Source organism: Rhincodon typus, chromosome 7 (assembly GCF_021869965.1).
Source record: "Rhincodon typus isolate 14 chromosome 7, sRhiTyp1.1, whole genome shotgun sequence".
NCBI lineage: Eukaryota > Metazoa > Chordata > Chondrichthyes > Orectolobiformes > Rhincodontidae > Rhincodon > Rhincodon typus.
Window position 1 is genome coordinate 32,239,540 of NC_063338.1, and position 15,857 is coordinate 32,255,396.

Below are 15,857 nucleotides of genomic sequence, written 5' to 3' on the forward strand. Positions count from 1 at the left end.
CTTCAAAAAAATACTCCAATAAATTGGTTAAAAATGATTTTACTTGGATGAAACCATGCACACGCTTTCTGATTACCTTGAGTTTTTCTAAGTGCTAGGCTATACTCTCTTTAATGATCAATTCTAACAATTTTTCCATGCAGACATCAAGCTAACCAGCCTAAACTTTCATACTTTTTGCCTCCCTTCCACCTTGAATGGAGGGGTTATATTTGTTGCTTTCCAGTCTGATGGAACCTTTCCTGAATTGAGGGGAATTTAGAAAATTAGCACCAATGCATCTATTAGCTCATTAACCACCTCCTTTAAGATCCCAAGATGAAGTCCCTCAGCATACAGAGATGTGTCAGCCAGAAGCTCAGTCCGTTTGCAAGTACCACATCCCTCATGATTGTAAGAGTCAACACAGTGTGGAGCTGGAGGAACACAACAGGTCAGGCAGCATCAGAGGAGCAGGAAAGTTGATGTTTCGGGTCGGGATCCTTCATCAGAGCTGGTGATTCTGAGAGTTCTCCGGAAGGGTCCTGACCTGAAACATCAACTTTCCTGTTCCTCTGATGCTGCCTGACCTGCTGTGTTCCTCCAGCTCCACACTGTGTTGACTCTGACTCCAGCACCTGCAGTTCCTGCTATCTCCTCATGATTGTAATTTCACTGAGTTCCTCTCTCCCCTGCACCTCCGAATTAACAGATATTGCTGGAATGTTTTTATGGTGAAGACTGAACAAAGTATTTGTTCATCTGACATCTCCTAGACCACACTGCATGTTGTGGCACTGCCATCCTTTCATTGACTGAAGGACATGGTGACTCATGAGAAACATGGACCATTCAGTCACTTGAGCCTTTTTGGTATTCAATTAGATCACAGCTGATATTTTTCTGCCTTTGCTTCGGAAACCGTAACACACTTGACTCCCAAAAATCTATCGATTTGTTTTTGTTTTTGTATTTGCAATTAACCTACCATTAACAGCCTTTTAATGGAAAAGAGCATCAAATTTTTACTAATCTCTTATGTAGAGAGCTAACAAAGATGTGAAAGGACAAGTGGCCTCCTTTTGTTCCATAACGTTCTATAATTCTATGAAGATGTGCTTGCTAATATCACCCTCACATTGACCATCTTTGATTTTAAGGTTATGTCTCTAGTGAATACATATGCTGCTTATTTTAAATTTAATATAAGGAAGTATGATTGTTTGTCAGAACCATATAAATGAGGTATATGTTGTGTAGCCGTGAATTATGATGCATGTCCTCACATGTGAGGAACTAAAACACATGCTATATAACTGTTACCAAAATATATGCATCTTAGTGATCATAAAAATGTCTATTTCCAGAGCACGAGGGAGGTAGAAACAAAAGATATTTCTTATCCAGTTTTGTGACATGGTAGCGTTTTCAATGGATTAGAATGCTCTCTAAACGGCCCAATTCTGTTGTTTCTATACTTAGCTGATGACCTAATGTTCAAATTAGTTGGAACTAGTGTTTCCTCTTCAAGTTTTAAGTTAACTTTTATCTAAATTGTTCCTGATTGTAGTCTGCATTTTGTCTGTCTCTAACGGAGGGTTTGAGCTATTTGGAGAGGCTAAATAGGCTGGGGCTTGTCTCCCTGTATCATTGGAGGCTGAGGGGTGACCTTACAAAGGTTTGTAAAATACGAGGGGCATGGGTAGGGTGGAAGGTCTTTCTCCCTTGGGAAGGGATTCCAAAACTAGGGGGCGTAGGTTTAAGGTGAGAGGGGAATGATTTAGAAGGGACCTGAGGAGTAAATTTTTTACATAAAGGATGGTGCATGTATGCCAGAGGACGTCATGGAGATGGGTACAACTACAATATTTAATTACAATATGTGTACATGAATAAAAAAGATTTAGAGGGATATGGGCCAAATGCTGGCAAATGGGACTAGATCAGTTCAGGATGTCTGGTCAGTGCAGATGAGTTGGACCGAAGGATCTGTTTCCATTCTGTATAACTCTGACTCTTTCATAGTGGTGTCTCTACCTGAAACCAGGAAAAACAAATTCAAATGAATCTAAACCAACTTAAGTAAAAAGGAAACACATTGTGCAGTGTACCAATTAGTTTTGTCACTCAACTGGAAAGCATCTTCATCTTGGGGTTTTGACTTTTAATGTTTTGTATGCAAATATTTTCCTGTCAATCGTAGTAACATTGGCGTTATTTTCTTATAATGTTTCCTGCTTGATCAATCTGCAATTAAAATGTTATCAAGCAATGGGGAGAAAAGAAGTACTCACAGCTGGTTGAAGGAGATCAGCCACAGACTTCACCTGTACTTCCTTATTTTTACAAATAGGAGCTGATAATCTAACACTTCGTCACTTTTTGGTAAAAAGTATTGGTTTATTTAAGCAGGATTTACTTAATAAACATCAGATTTTAAACACACACTCATATCTGTAGTTCAGATTTGGATAGCAGTACCTCTTTTTTTTAATGTAGTTTTAATATGTATATATTACTAGTTTCTCCCATGGTATTCTCTTTGTACAATATGTTTGTTTTTAATTTAAAATATTTACCGGTTTATTATTTTTCTTGAAGGAAACTCGTTGTTAAGTTTTGGGAGAATCTGATTGATGGTGTTAAGCTTAAAGTGCATAGTTTAATTTTTCCAGAAATTGATTTGGTCTCTGCTGTGTATTGTGGAGGGGAGTGTATGTGATGGAAAGATATGTAAATGGACCTAATGTTGTTAAATCAGTTATTCTTTTCCATTTAATATTATTTATGCAATTTCATTTTATAGAGAAGAACTTCCTTGTTGCTGATGATTGCAAGTTTTTCAACCTCTGCATTTCTGATTTATTTGTGTCTTATAAATCAATCTCAATACAGGAAATATTTATATGGTAAGCAGAATTGTAATATTATTGGTTAATTAATTGTACAGAATTTGAGTATTACGGAAAAGTAATTTTGTCAAACTTTTTGTCTTGCATTTGTCAGGACAGTTCACAAGAATACCAATAAAGGGGAAAACCAACAAATATGCTATGAGAATGCTGATTGATTGGCAAGGTGGACCATTTTAGAGATGTTGCCATGAGAATGCAGCAGTGAATGTTGATTGACTGTTAACTGCCAGGCTTTGTTTAGATTTCAAACCTGGCATGTTGACTCTGGTCAGGGCATTGCCCTGAAATTTGAACCAGAATGTGGCTACTGCCTATGTTGCGTACATTCTTTCTGTTTGCAAGAAACAAAGCCCTATGCATTAATAAATGTAGCTTCCAGTGCTGACAGCAGCATCCTGTTATTGGTGAACCCCACCCATGTTGCTACTGCATATTAGCAGTGTGAATCAGGTAGCTTTCACCTGTAAATTTTGTATTTACACAAAAGATAGTTGGTAATCAAATATATTGTATTACTTAATTGTTTGGTACTGTAGAAATTGGAAAAAAAAAACACCACAGGGACCTATGTTTTGCAAAAGAAAGGGCCGTATTTTGTTATTGTACCTTCACTGAAGTAAAAAAATGAGACCAGTATATCTTTGGTACATTCTTCATGACAATATCTTAACTAATCAGTATCCTTTTCTAATGCAATATAAATTGTTGTTTACTTTGAAATTTGATATTTTCTCTCTGATGAGAATGCCAGATGAAAATCATCAATAGCATGTTGTTTTTCTTCAGCAAAATATTTCTCTTAATTTCTTTGTTCTGCTAACTTTTTAATGGATCTGTATCAGTTAATCAGTCTAAAAATGTTTAGCTGGTCATCCAGTTCTAATATTTTTTTTTCTGTTTCTTCTACCCTGCCCTTTATAGGTTACCTTTTTGTGGTTAGTTGCCTTAGTTATGTTATTTGCGAAAGGCACAGGCCATTATCAGATGAACACAGTATAAAACTGCTCACCTGGACCCTACAGTTTGTAGCATCAGTGTTGATATACTGTGGTGTTGCATTCAGTCAGTGTGCCTATACTGTCATCATAATTCTGTTGTGTGGAAGCAACCTTCACCACCCAATTAATTTGATCCGCTACATTTACAGGTTAGTATTTACTTTAATGTCTCGCATTCAGTTGTTTGATATTACTGCACGTGTGAAAATGTGCAAATAAGTCCATTCAATGGGTAGAAATGTCAACTGATTTCTACTGAGTATTGTATTTTGACGTACATGCTCGAATAATTTTGTGTTAATTCGATCATCGGTTGTATTCAAGAGATGCTTTCATGTAATTCACTTAAAGTAAAATAATTATTCCCCTTCTATGACTTAGTTCCCTCTCTATTCCGTGGAGGCAGTGACACAACTCAGAATTAAATGATTGCACAGATGCAGGTTCTATTCAGTATCTTATGTAAGTGTGAACCTTACACTGAGTGACTTGCAATTTGATCAAGCCTAATGCTATCCATTTTAAGGATTTTTATCAGTTACTTTTGCTGCAGTACTCTACATTCATATATCCCTACAAACTTCAAATGCATCTGGCAATAAAATGAATTTCGTACAATTTCTGATGCATGCACAAAGCTTCATGAAGTCACAGTTGAGTAAGTATAGATGAAGTTTTCCTGTAGATGGTGCTGTGATGCAATTAAAACTGAAGTGAACAAAGTATTACCAGTAAAACATAGTGTTTAATATGTACAATATTTCATAGCAAAAAACCAGCTCTGGGGCATCCAAAAAAATGAATCGTGAAGCACAATCTGCATATTGAGATTTGAATCGATATTAGTGTTAAGGATTGGCATATTGAAGAAAGGGAGTGTACTTACGACTCATGCAGTAGAAACTGGTTATAGTAGGCACTGCAGGCAGGAACATTATATGCTTTCTGCGATGAATCAGATCATCTTTATTTGCTTTTATTATTTGAAGGTGTCGCTGTTTTGAACCCACCCACTTGGTCTACATCTCCACCCATTGTCCATTAAGAAAGTTTATTAATTGACACGTTCTCTAGCTGATTGGATTAAATGTGCACTCTCTAAATGGTCAGTTTGGTGTTTCCATTGATGCTTTTGAGTCACTTCAGCTGAAGTTGAATACGTGACTTTTTCAGCTCATTTTGTTCCAAGGGATATTTTCCCCTCCCCCATTTGAAACAGTAAAAAGGTGTTCATTCCTAATTTCTGTCGAAGATGCATGCTGCTTGACCATGCAGCAATTTAAAAAGTACCATGCGCTAAAATAAACAGGTTACTGTCAACTCCTCTCCCCCCACCCCACCCCACCGCAGTACAAAGATCATTTACAGGGAACGTTGGTTCCATCACTGTAGCAACTTTCAATGTTTTGTTAGGAAGCTTTAAAGACAAAGCTCAGAACAAAAAATAAATTTACTTCTTGTATATAGATTGGGTATTTGTTGACATCCAGCTGTAACTATGCTGGGGATTTTTACCTCTTTTCCCCTCCTCACCAAAAAACCCAGTCATTTTTTTTCTCTGCTAAATAGAAATTGCATATTATGACCACAATTATAACAATGATTACTCTTACCACCACAAGGTGATTCTGTGATCTGAAGACAAACTTGGAAGGTGGAAAAATTGATAGTGTCGGGTTTTCCTGCCTCAATGTGCAAAACAACACCGTTGAAAAGTGTTTCACACAGAAGTCAGGCTGGGAGTAACATCCTTGATATCAGGCTTTAGTGCCTAGTTGAGAAACTAGCAGTGTTGCCAGTGTGCTGATCTGTTTGTATTTCTGCTGTGCTTCCTATCTCTATACTTTTCAATATAATACATGAACGGAAAAATGCTGGAAATATTCAGCAGGTCAGGCAACATCTGTGGGAGGTACAGTTAGATTTTTCAGGTTGCTTAAAATTCTAATAACATGTCTGAGATCATCTTGGAAGAGGGCTGAGGATACGGCAAAGCATTTTGGGGAAGGTGAAGTATTAATCCGGAAGATTAAAAATGACTGAGAGGAGGACACTGATCTTTGAGGGAGGTCATGGCTGAGCTTGGGCAAGACCAAGTGGAAGTGGACAAGCGGAAGTGGGTTTTGCAGTCCTAGAGCTTAATGACTGTGTAAGAACTCATTTGCCCATAGGCACAAGGTTTTTCTTTTAATTGTAGATTAGATCATTGTTGGAGGACACATCTTTGCCAGGTTATGCCTCTGTTGAAGTTTAGGAGACAAAATGAGTGTGCTGCACCATTGTTCCTGAAGTCTTGGGTGGAGGAGCAATGATACAGAGGGCAGATCGGGCTAGTTACACTTAAACAGTAGGACCAGATTCTGACTGTGGTCAGGAGAGAGCGAGCAAGGGACCAGTATGGCACAGATCGATGGCACTCCCCAGAGTCTGCTCTTGATTTAAATGCCTGAAGATGTCGGAAGGGCAGAATCAGTGATGGCTGAGCATGCCTAGAGAGGCAGTTACTGGGCCTGTATGTTTTTTTTTTAGTCTTACATAGGATGTGGAAGTCTCTAAGAAGGCCAGCATTTGTTGCTGATCCCCAATTACCCTTGATCCTAGTTGCTTCCAGGCCACAACAATTCAGTATCAACTATGTGCCTGTATGTCTGGACTTGTACGTAGGCCAGACCAAGTGAGGATGGCATACTTCCTCCCCGAAAGAACATCAGTAAACCTGATGGGTTCTTACTGCAGTCAACAATGATTTCATGTTTGCCATTGCTGAGACTAGCTTTAATTCCAGATTTACTAGTTTAATTTTAAAATCTCCCAGTTGCCATGGTAGAATTTGAACTTGAGTCCCCACAAGATTAGCCTGGCTTTTGGGATTAACCCAATGGCATTACCAATATGCTACTACCTCCCCAGAAAGATTTGCAATCCATTGGAATAGGTGTGGGTTGGAGGAGAGTGTGCAGTATCAATGGCTTTAAAAATCACTGCAACCTTAAACTTCTCCACCAGTGGCTTCTTCCAGGGCTCCAGTGTGGAATCTCGTAGAGAGTCACACATCACTGCAGCAAAGATGTGAGAAATTACCTCTAAGAAGGCTAGAGAGTTTGTAAAATTCAGAATGGATACGGAGAGCCAGGCCAAAAGATATATACTGGAGAAGTAGTATTAGACAGACTAATGGTGCTAAAGGCAGATAAGTCCCCTGGCCCTGGTGCCTTGCATCCTAGGACCCTAAAAGAGGTAGCGACAGAGATAGTGGATGTATTGGTTGTAATTTTCCAAAAGTCATTGGATTCTGGAGAAGTACCCAAGGGAAGGTTAGAAAACTGCTAATATGACACTCTGATTCCAAAAGCAAAGGAGGCAAAAAGTTGGTAACAGTAGGCTGATTTACCGAACATCTATTCTTGAAAAAGTTTTGAAATCAGTTATTCAGGAAATAATAGCAGAATATTTGGAAAATGGGTCTAATCAAGCAGAGTCAACATGGCTTCTCGAAAGGGACTGAAGTGTCTGCCTAATTTATTAGAGATTTTTGAGGAAGTCTCAACCAGAGTGGATAGAGGGGAACTAGTAGATGAGTTGTATTTGGACTTCCAGAAGGTGTTTGACAAGGTATTTCAAAAAAGGTTAAGTCATAATTACAGGAGGCCACGATGTTGGAGGTAGTGTATTGGTATTGGTAGAGAATTGGCTCAACAATAGGAAAATGGAAGTGAAAATAAAGAAACCTCTATTCTAGGTTTCTGACCTATGACCACTGGGGTGCCACAGGGATCAGTGCTGGGTCCATAACTGTTTACAATATATATTAATGACTCGGAGGAAGAAAGTGAATGTATTGCACCAAATTTATAGATGACACAAAAGTAGGTAGATTGGAGGCAGTTCAGAGAAGACTCACTAGGATGATCCCTGGTATGGAAGGATTGTCTTATGAGCAAAGGTTAAACAGGATGGGACTCTGCTCACAGGAGTTTAGAAGAATGAGAGCTGATCTCATTGAAACATATGGGATTATCAGGGGCTTGACAGGGTAAATGCTGAGAGCGTGTTTCCCCTCATGGGAGAGTAGGACCAGAGGGCATAGTCTCAGATTAAGGGGGTGCTAGTTCAAACTGAGATGAGGAGGAAATTCTTCACTGGGGATTGAGAGTATTTAGAGCTCATTGCCACAGAGAGCTGTGGGAAATTCTCCTTGTGTATATGTAAGACTGAGATAGACAGACAGATTCTTGATCAGTAAGGGAGTCAAAAGTTATGGACAAAAGCCAGGAAGGTGGATATGAGGAATGTCAAATTAGTCATGATCCTAGTAAATGGCAGAGTAGGCTTGAGGGCTGAATGGCTTACTCCTGTTCCTTTTTCTTATCGTCTTTTGGGCTTTGTGGACAATGTGAGCTTCCTGTATATATGGTGATCAAAGCTCGCTGGGTGAAGATGTAACCTTTATCCAATGTAAAGGGCTGTACTCTATTGATGTGCATTTTTTGTGTGACCACAGGAGACATAACCTCCAGATGTGCATTTCTCTCTAATGGAAATGTTCATTGAGCATACATTATTCAGCACCCCCAGGAGCCTGTGCCCTCTCTCTCTCGGGCCACATCAATGACTTCTGGGTGATACAGGCCACCTTTCATGACTAAGTTGATGACATTGGTCAGGACCCTTTGAATTCTATCTGAGACGTGCTATGATGAATCTCAAAGTTTCACAGGGACTACTTTAGAGCAGACCATCATTGTTAAAAATGAAGTTGGGCTTTCTAAATTGCCTCCAAGGAGCTCTCTAATGTCTGTGTCAATGTTTTCCAGGATTATTCTTGCATGTTTCATGTTGCACAATGTGGTGCGACAGAAGCGCTTGCTAACCATGTTTAGTTGAAACAGAAAGACAACTTCTCGCTTTTATAATTGCAGAAAAATTAAACGATTATTTAAGAAGCGACAAGTTCGCTTCCTCACTGAAGAAGAGTACAAAGATCAAAGTGAAGTGGCAACTATAAAGGCTCTTGAGGAACTCCGTAGATACTGCAAGGGTCAGGATTTTCCTACATGGGAAATCGTATCTAAAGTCAGTTCTCCAAAAAGGTAGGTAGTGTCATACCATTGTCCCTGTACAAAGAGATTACTTGCCTTAGTTATGCATTTTTACGTACGGCCAGTTGGGCATTCACTTGCATGCAAGAATGTAAGAAATATGAGCTGGAGTAGAACATTTATCCCTTTAAGCCTGCCCTCCCAACTAGTTTTGTATGATCAGCAAATTTGCATAGATGACACTCTGACCTCATTCTAAATCATTAATATAGATAATTTTAAAAAAAGAAGCACTGTATTAGTTATGTCTTTCCAGCCTGAAAAAGTCCAGTGAATCCTGACACTGTCTTCCGTGAGTTAACCAATCCTCAATCCATGTGGCAACCTTACTCCAAATCCCGAGCTCATATCTTGTGCAATCACCCTTTACAAGACACCTTCTCAAATGCCTTCTAGAAATCCAATTAGACTACATCTTGTGGTTTCCCTTCATCAATTCTGCCTGTTATTTCCTCGAAGGACTCTAGACAACTGCCTATCAGTCATAAAATACTGTTGACTTTTGCTTCCTGCCACTGAATTCAATTTTGATTTAATCTGCAATTTTGTCTGTATCCCATCAGTTTGTAATGTTGGGCCTTCTCAAAAGCTTTGATTAAAGCCTGTGTACATTGTATCAAGTAGCAGTGTTCACTCCACTTTGCTGAGTCAAATCTCAGCTCAGTAAATAAAAATCGAAAGAACTGTGGATGCTATAAATCAGAGACAAAAACCAAAGTTGCTGGAAAAGCTCAACAGGTCTGGCAGCGTCTGTGAAGAGAAATCGTAGTTAACATTTTGGGTCTGGTTCTAAGGATGGATCACCAGACCTGAAATGTTAACTCTGATTTCTCTTCACAGATGCTGCCAGACTTGCTGAACTTTTCCAGCAATTTTGGTTTTTGTCTTGGCTCAGTAAAGTTCGCCATTTTCCAATTTAGAACTATTACTCTTGGTCAATATTTTATTTCTTCCCATAACTACACTAAATCTAATATCACCACTGGTGAAATCCTTCCCCACTGATACTGCTTCCACCTGCCTCCATCATTCCCTAAAACTAAGTGCAAAACTGACCTTTTTCTTGTTGAGATAACAAGGTGTAGAGCTGGATGAACACAGCAGGCCAAGCAGCATCAGAGGAGCAGGAAAGCTGACATTTCAGGTCGAGATCCTTCTTCAGAAAATTCAGAACGCTGTGAGGAAGGGTCACCGGACCCGAAACGTTAACTCTGTTTTTTCCTTCACAGATACTGCCAGACCTGCTGAGCTTTTCCAGCAAATTTGTCTTTGTTGTAATCAGGAATGTTCAGCTGCCATTTCGTAAGCCACATTTTACTTTTGTATTATTCATTAACGGGATGAGGGCATCGCTGGCTAGGCAGCATTTATTGCCCAGAGGGCTGTTCAGAGTCAGCCACATTGCTGTGGGTCTGGAGTCACATGTAGGCCAGACCAGGTAAGGATGGCAATTTCCTTCCCTAAAGGACATCAGTGAACCAGATGGGTTTTTCCTGAAAATCGATTCATGATCATCATTAGATTCTTAATTTCAGATTTTTTTTTATTGAGTTCAAATTCCACTAGCTGTCATGGTGGGATTCGAACCCAGGTCCCCACAATGTTATCTGGGTTTCTGGATTAACAGTCCAGTGATTATACCACCTCTCCCAAAATTGGTCTGAATACCCTACACCATCTCTCTAGCCATGCATTCAGCTGTACTCGATAGAGTGTGAAATTGGAAGTTATGCAGAGATTATTATGTTTGTAGTATCTGTTGAGGACAGGATAGAGCCTAATTGTAATACCCCATGCCTATCAATGAGCTGTCAACTTTAATTGAGACTCGCGTGCCTGGAACATGGCTGATACCCACAAGGGTACGTGGTGCAGTTGAAATGGTTAGCACTGCTGTCTCACAGTACCAGGAACCCGGGTTTGATTCTCCCCTCAGGTGACTGTGTGGAGTTTGCACATTCTCCCCATGTCTCTGTGGGTTTCCTCCAGGTGCTCCAGTTTCCTCCCACAATCCAAAAATGTGCGGGTTAGATGGATTAGCCATACTAAATTCCATGTAGTGTCCAGGGATGTGTAGGTTAGGCAGATTGGCCATGGGATATGCAGGGTTACAGGGCTAGGGTAGGGGGCTAGGTCTGGGTGGGATGCTCTTCAGAAGGGTTGGTGTAGACTCGATGGGCCGAATGGCCTGCTTACACGCTGTAGGGATTCCATGGGAAAAGAACTCGCCGTAGATGCATTCAGCAAAAGTGGGGACAAAATAAGTGAGATCGAAAGTAATGTGATATCAATGGTGAGCGAGTGCTGTGTTGTATTTTTTTCTTTTGCATGTTTATTAAATTGAAATCCTGCCTGCTCAAACAAATGTTAAAAATCCCATATAAAAACAGAAATTGCTGGAGAAACTCAGCAGGTCTGGCAGCATCTGTATAGAGAGCGAGACAACGTTAATATTTCAAGGCCTCTGATCCTTTGTCAGACCTGCTCAGTTCCTCCAGCACTTTGTTTTTGTTTCAGATTTCCAGCATCTGCACTTCTTTTATTTTGATTTTAAAAATTCCGTAGCATTTTATTAAAGAGAAACACTGCATTATCCCATTCAGCATTTATCCCTCAATCAAAAGTACAAAAGTTGGCCAGTCCTGTAATTGCGAATTAGACTGCTGCATTTATCTAGAAATCAATGTCTACATTTCAAAACCAACTGTTTATCTGTGAAGTATTGTGGGTTGACATTGACAAAAGGGCAATTTATCATACTAATTCAGATTATTTATTTTAATATTGCTCCTGGAACAAAGATTAGAAACCTAGAAATGTAACTTTCTGCAACTGGTACTTCTATACTAGTAAACCTTTCTCTTCAGATTACTTATTGTTAACCCTGTTGTATTAATAGTAATATTTGCCAGGTCAGAACAAGCAGATATTTGCATGTTTACTCTGCCTTACTCCAGTCACTGACATCACTGCATGTCATAAATTTGAATGCAAGTCACTGTTCATTCTAATACATATCAATTTATTGGGAGCCTTTGAAGACAATTATCTGGCATGCCATGTTATTTTTGTGTGAATGGAACACATTTCCTATGTCAAACCATTTGAAAATGGAGAACTGTTTAGTGGATGATTCCAAAATTGGTATTAAATGCTACTAATATATCTTGTGCATAATACTGCATGCCATTCTTGTTCATGTAATTTCAAACTGCCTTTCTCTTGCCTCTCACTTGCAGAATCAATCAGTTTGGAGATTCCAATTCTGCCACAAAACTCACCACAGCAATCACTGGTAGTGATTGCAGTCATCTTCTTTGCTACCTATCCCTAAAAAATGCTGAATTTACTATTTCACTATAAAATGAAAGCCGAGTTCATATTCAGTCATCTGATTCAAAAATGTAGCAATTTGCTGTTACATCTGATCAATGAAGTTTGCGTCACATGTAGACAGGGTGGTTAAGAAGGCATTTAGCATGCTTTCCTTCATTGCTCAAACCTTTGATTATAGGAGTTGGGAAGTCATGTTGAGGTTGTACATAATGTTGGTGAAGCCTCGTCTGGAGTACTGTGTGCAGCTCTGGTCGCCGTGTTATAAGAAGGATATTATTAAATTGGACAGGGTTCAGAAAAGATTTATCAGGGTGTTACTGGGAATGGACGCTTTGAGTTATAAGGAGAGGCTGAATAGGCTTGGATTTCTTTCACTGGAGCGTAGGAGGTCGAGGTGTGACCTTATAGAGGTTTATAAAATCACAAAGGGTATTGATAAGGTGAATGGCGGGGGTCTTTTCCCTTGGGTGGGGGATTTCAAGAGTAGGGGCCTTATTTTTAAAGTGAGAGGAGAAGATTTAAAAAAAGTCATGAGGGGCAATTTTTTTTCCGGAGAAGTGGTTCATGTGTGGACTGAACTTCCAGAGGAAGTGGCGGATGTAGGTACAATAACAACTTTTAAAAGACATTTAGGTAAGTATATGAATAGGAAATATTTGGAGCGATATGGGCCAGGCACAGATGGGCAGAACAAGTTTGGTTTGGAATTATGGTCAGCATGGACTAGTTGGACTGAAGGGTCTGTTTCTGTGCTGTATGACTATATGGACATTCCTGTTCAGCTTTCCATTTAATTTGCAGACTTGCAGACTTCATCCTAGGAGCTTATCATATTACATCAGAGGAAATGCAGAACCATGAGCAACACTACGGAATTGGAGGTTCATTTTTGGAAGCCCAACTCTTTGTCAGGGAAGAAAATAATCTTTCAGTCTCTGAGAATGGGGAAATGGCAGCTGCAGATGGACGTGAAGTTGCTGTGATAATGAATTGATCTTGCTTCACTGACATCTAATTAATATTTTCAACTGTTATTGTGAATAGAAACTGGATAATACCACAAAATTGATAGCTTGAAATGTCTGAGTACTATCATTACTGACTCTGATAACTCTGACAACTGAATGCACAGAGACCAAGGAACCTGTGAATTGAGCTGCTTAATGATTACACAGAGTTTGTATTTTTTAAGGAAAAGTTTACACTGAATAGGTATAGTTCAGCCTGAGTAGTCTTTGACTACACCAATGGACCCTATCATTATTGAAAGACTTTTGGTTGAAGTTGAGGCACTGAGGCCCATCTACACCTCAAGCACCAAAATGACATTATCTGAACTGGATGGCTTCAGAGGAAGAGATTGTGGTCTTTCTACAGTGACTGCTAGATTACTTCCCCTGAGTGAGAATTTCTGTCTTTGAAAATGGAAGATAAAGCAACAAGGAAAACCAGGCATCTGATGTTCTTATTACTAACATTCAGGCAGTTAATTGTAGGGCTGCATTGATGGGTTGGTTATAATCAGCAGTTCAGACCATCTTGCCCTCAATTTGTGTAACAAGCAGCTCCACATGACAAATATAGAAAACAAGTTGTGTGGAATTGAGGTGCAAACTGGAGGTTAGGTTAATTGTGATATGTGTTGTATTCTGCTTAAATCATTGTGTTACAAATATTGTTTCCTTGTCCAGGATAAACATTTTTTTTTAAATTGTGGAAGCAAAGGTGATTAGATGAATATGTGAGATAATTATTGTGTTTAAACATGCAATATTAATCATGCAACTGACTTCAGTATGCAAATTTTAACAAAACGGATTTCAGTTGAGCTGTACTGTGTAATTTTGTTTAATTCTACATCCAACTCAGGTTTAAAAAAGGGCTGCTTTTATCTGAAGATTTATATGAAAATTAATTTGAAATGGGATTTATTCGAAGTCACAACGATCTTGTAGCCATTTTATTCAGTGCAAAGTAACAAATGGTATTGAATGACCTGTGAACATTGAATTAGGATTATTTTATGTAAATGTACTTGCTTCTGTGTCGACAGGCAGAATTTGCTTTCAAATTTTATTCATTGCCAGGGGACAAGCACTTTGCCTCATAATGACTGGAAGCCTGCAGTGGAGTATCGTGGATACAAAAGCCATTTTGTGATTGTGGAGTTTCAAGCATGTTTAATTTTTTTTTGGTGCGAGGCGTAGAGACAAACAAAAAAATGAAGATTTTTTTTTCCAATATGGAATTCTTCATTCAAAAGAATGCACGTAGAAAAAAAGACTGGAATCTCACAGGAGTTCTTGAGCAAATAATGCTCAAAATATCTTTTTAACTCTGTTATGAAGCTGTCTTTCAGATTACAGTCAGTTTGATGTAGGTGTTCTGCTGATAATTTGCCCAAAATGTCCTGTTTGGGAAGTTCACCTGTTTTCAACTCAGAATTTTTGTTATGCAAAATAGTAACACAAGATCCCACTCCTGAACATTTTATGTAAATATTAATATTTTTTACATGACATTATTCTTTTTGTGAGAGTTCATTATTCTTGGGGAAAAAAAACTATTTACTTGTTGAGCTTATTCAAGCATATTTTAACTTTAGATGTTCATCTATCGTGTCTGTATATCCTGTAGTTTTTGTTAGAAGTGATGTCTAAGTTGGAATTTAACTCCCAAGTGATATTTTATTATTTACAAGTAAATAGGACTACATTTCATCTGGCCTGTTAGCTGAATAGAAACCATTATTGACATCTCTTGTGAAAAGAATTTATCATTAATTGTGCAAGACACTTCATTAGTGTCTGACTTTGAAGAATGTAGAGGAATGATTATATGGGTTAAATGTATGTGGAAGTGTTAAGAATGGCATTTAAAGGGGAAAAAATAATTTCAATGATAAATCTTGCTCTCAAGGTTAATACCATCTGGATTCCATGTATAAATTTATTATTGCTATTAATTAAAATACGACCACCTGGTGAATATTGTTCCGAGACCCAGCCTATTGTAAATGAATGAAGTGATAGTTTGTGTTTGTCCAGATTGGCTAAACCAAAGTTGCAGCACCAGCTGTTAAGTTCAGGAGAGGGCACAAGGAACAGGTATTCTTCTGAAGAAGTTTGAGGTAAGAGCTCCCTCATGTGGAGGCACTCGAAATGGACTCCTGTACTATTGTTAGAACATTTCCCATTTATATCAATGGACTGGACAACTCGAGGGTTTTATTAATGCAATGTTAGTGCTTTTATTTTGAGTTAATACCCCATCATCATCTTGTTTGTCTTGGTGTAATTGTCTATACCAGGATGTATCCAATCTAAGATAAGTACATGATTGGACTGGGTTTTTAACTTTTCATCAAGACCGGTGCTTTAATATTCAAAGGTATTTTAGAGTAGTTTGTTTTCTAACTCTTTATATCTGTATTATTTTATTAAAAATTGCAATTAATTTAAATTGCTTGGTAAAATGTGATCACAAAGTTGTTTTTATATAGCATTTTATTAATAAAATCAAATTTAATA

General features: G+C 38.6%; 1 protein-coding gene across 1 annotated transcript in view; it reads left to right on the forward strand.

The window, feature by feature from the left end:
* The window catches only part of nemp2 (nuclear envelope integral membrane protein 2), a 31,011-nt gene extending 15,202 nt beyond the window's left edge, over positions 1 to 15,809 (forward strand). Inside the window, exons 6-9 of the mRNA XM_020523551.2 lie at positions 2,786 to 2,888; positions 3,816 to 4,041; positions 8,812 to 8,982; positions 13,129 to 15,809. Coding sequence (XP_020379140.1) covers positions 2,786 to 2,888; positions 3,816 to 4,041; positions 8,812 to 8,982; positions 13,129 to 13,321 — 693 coding nt within the window. The 3' untranslated portion in view covers positions 13,322 to 15,809. The remainder of the gene's footprint in view (positions 1 to 2,785; positions 2,889 to 3,815; positions 4,042 to 8,811; positions 8,983 to 13,128) is intronic.
* Positions 15,810 to 15,857: the final 48 nt, after the last annotated feature.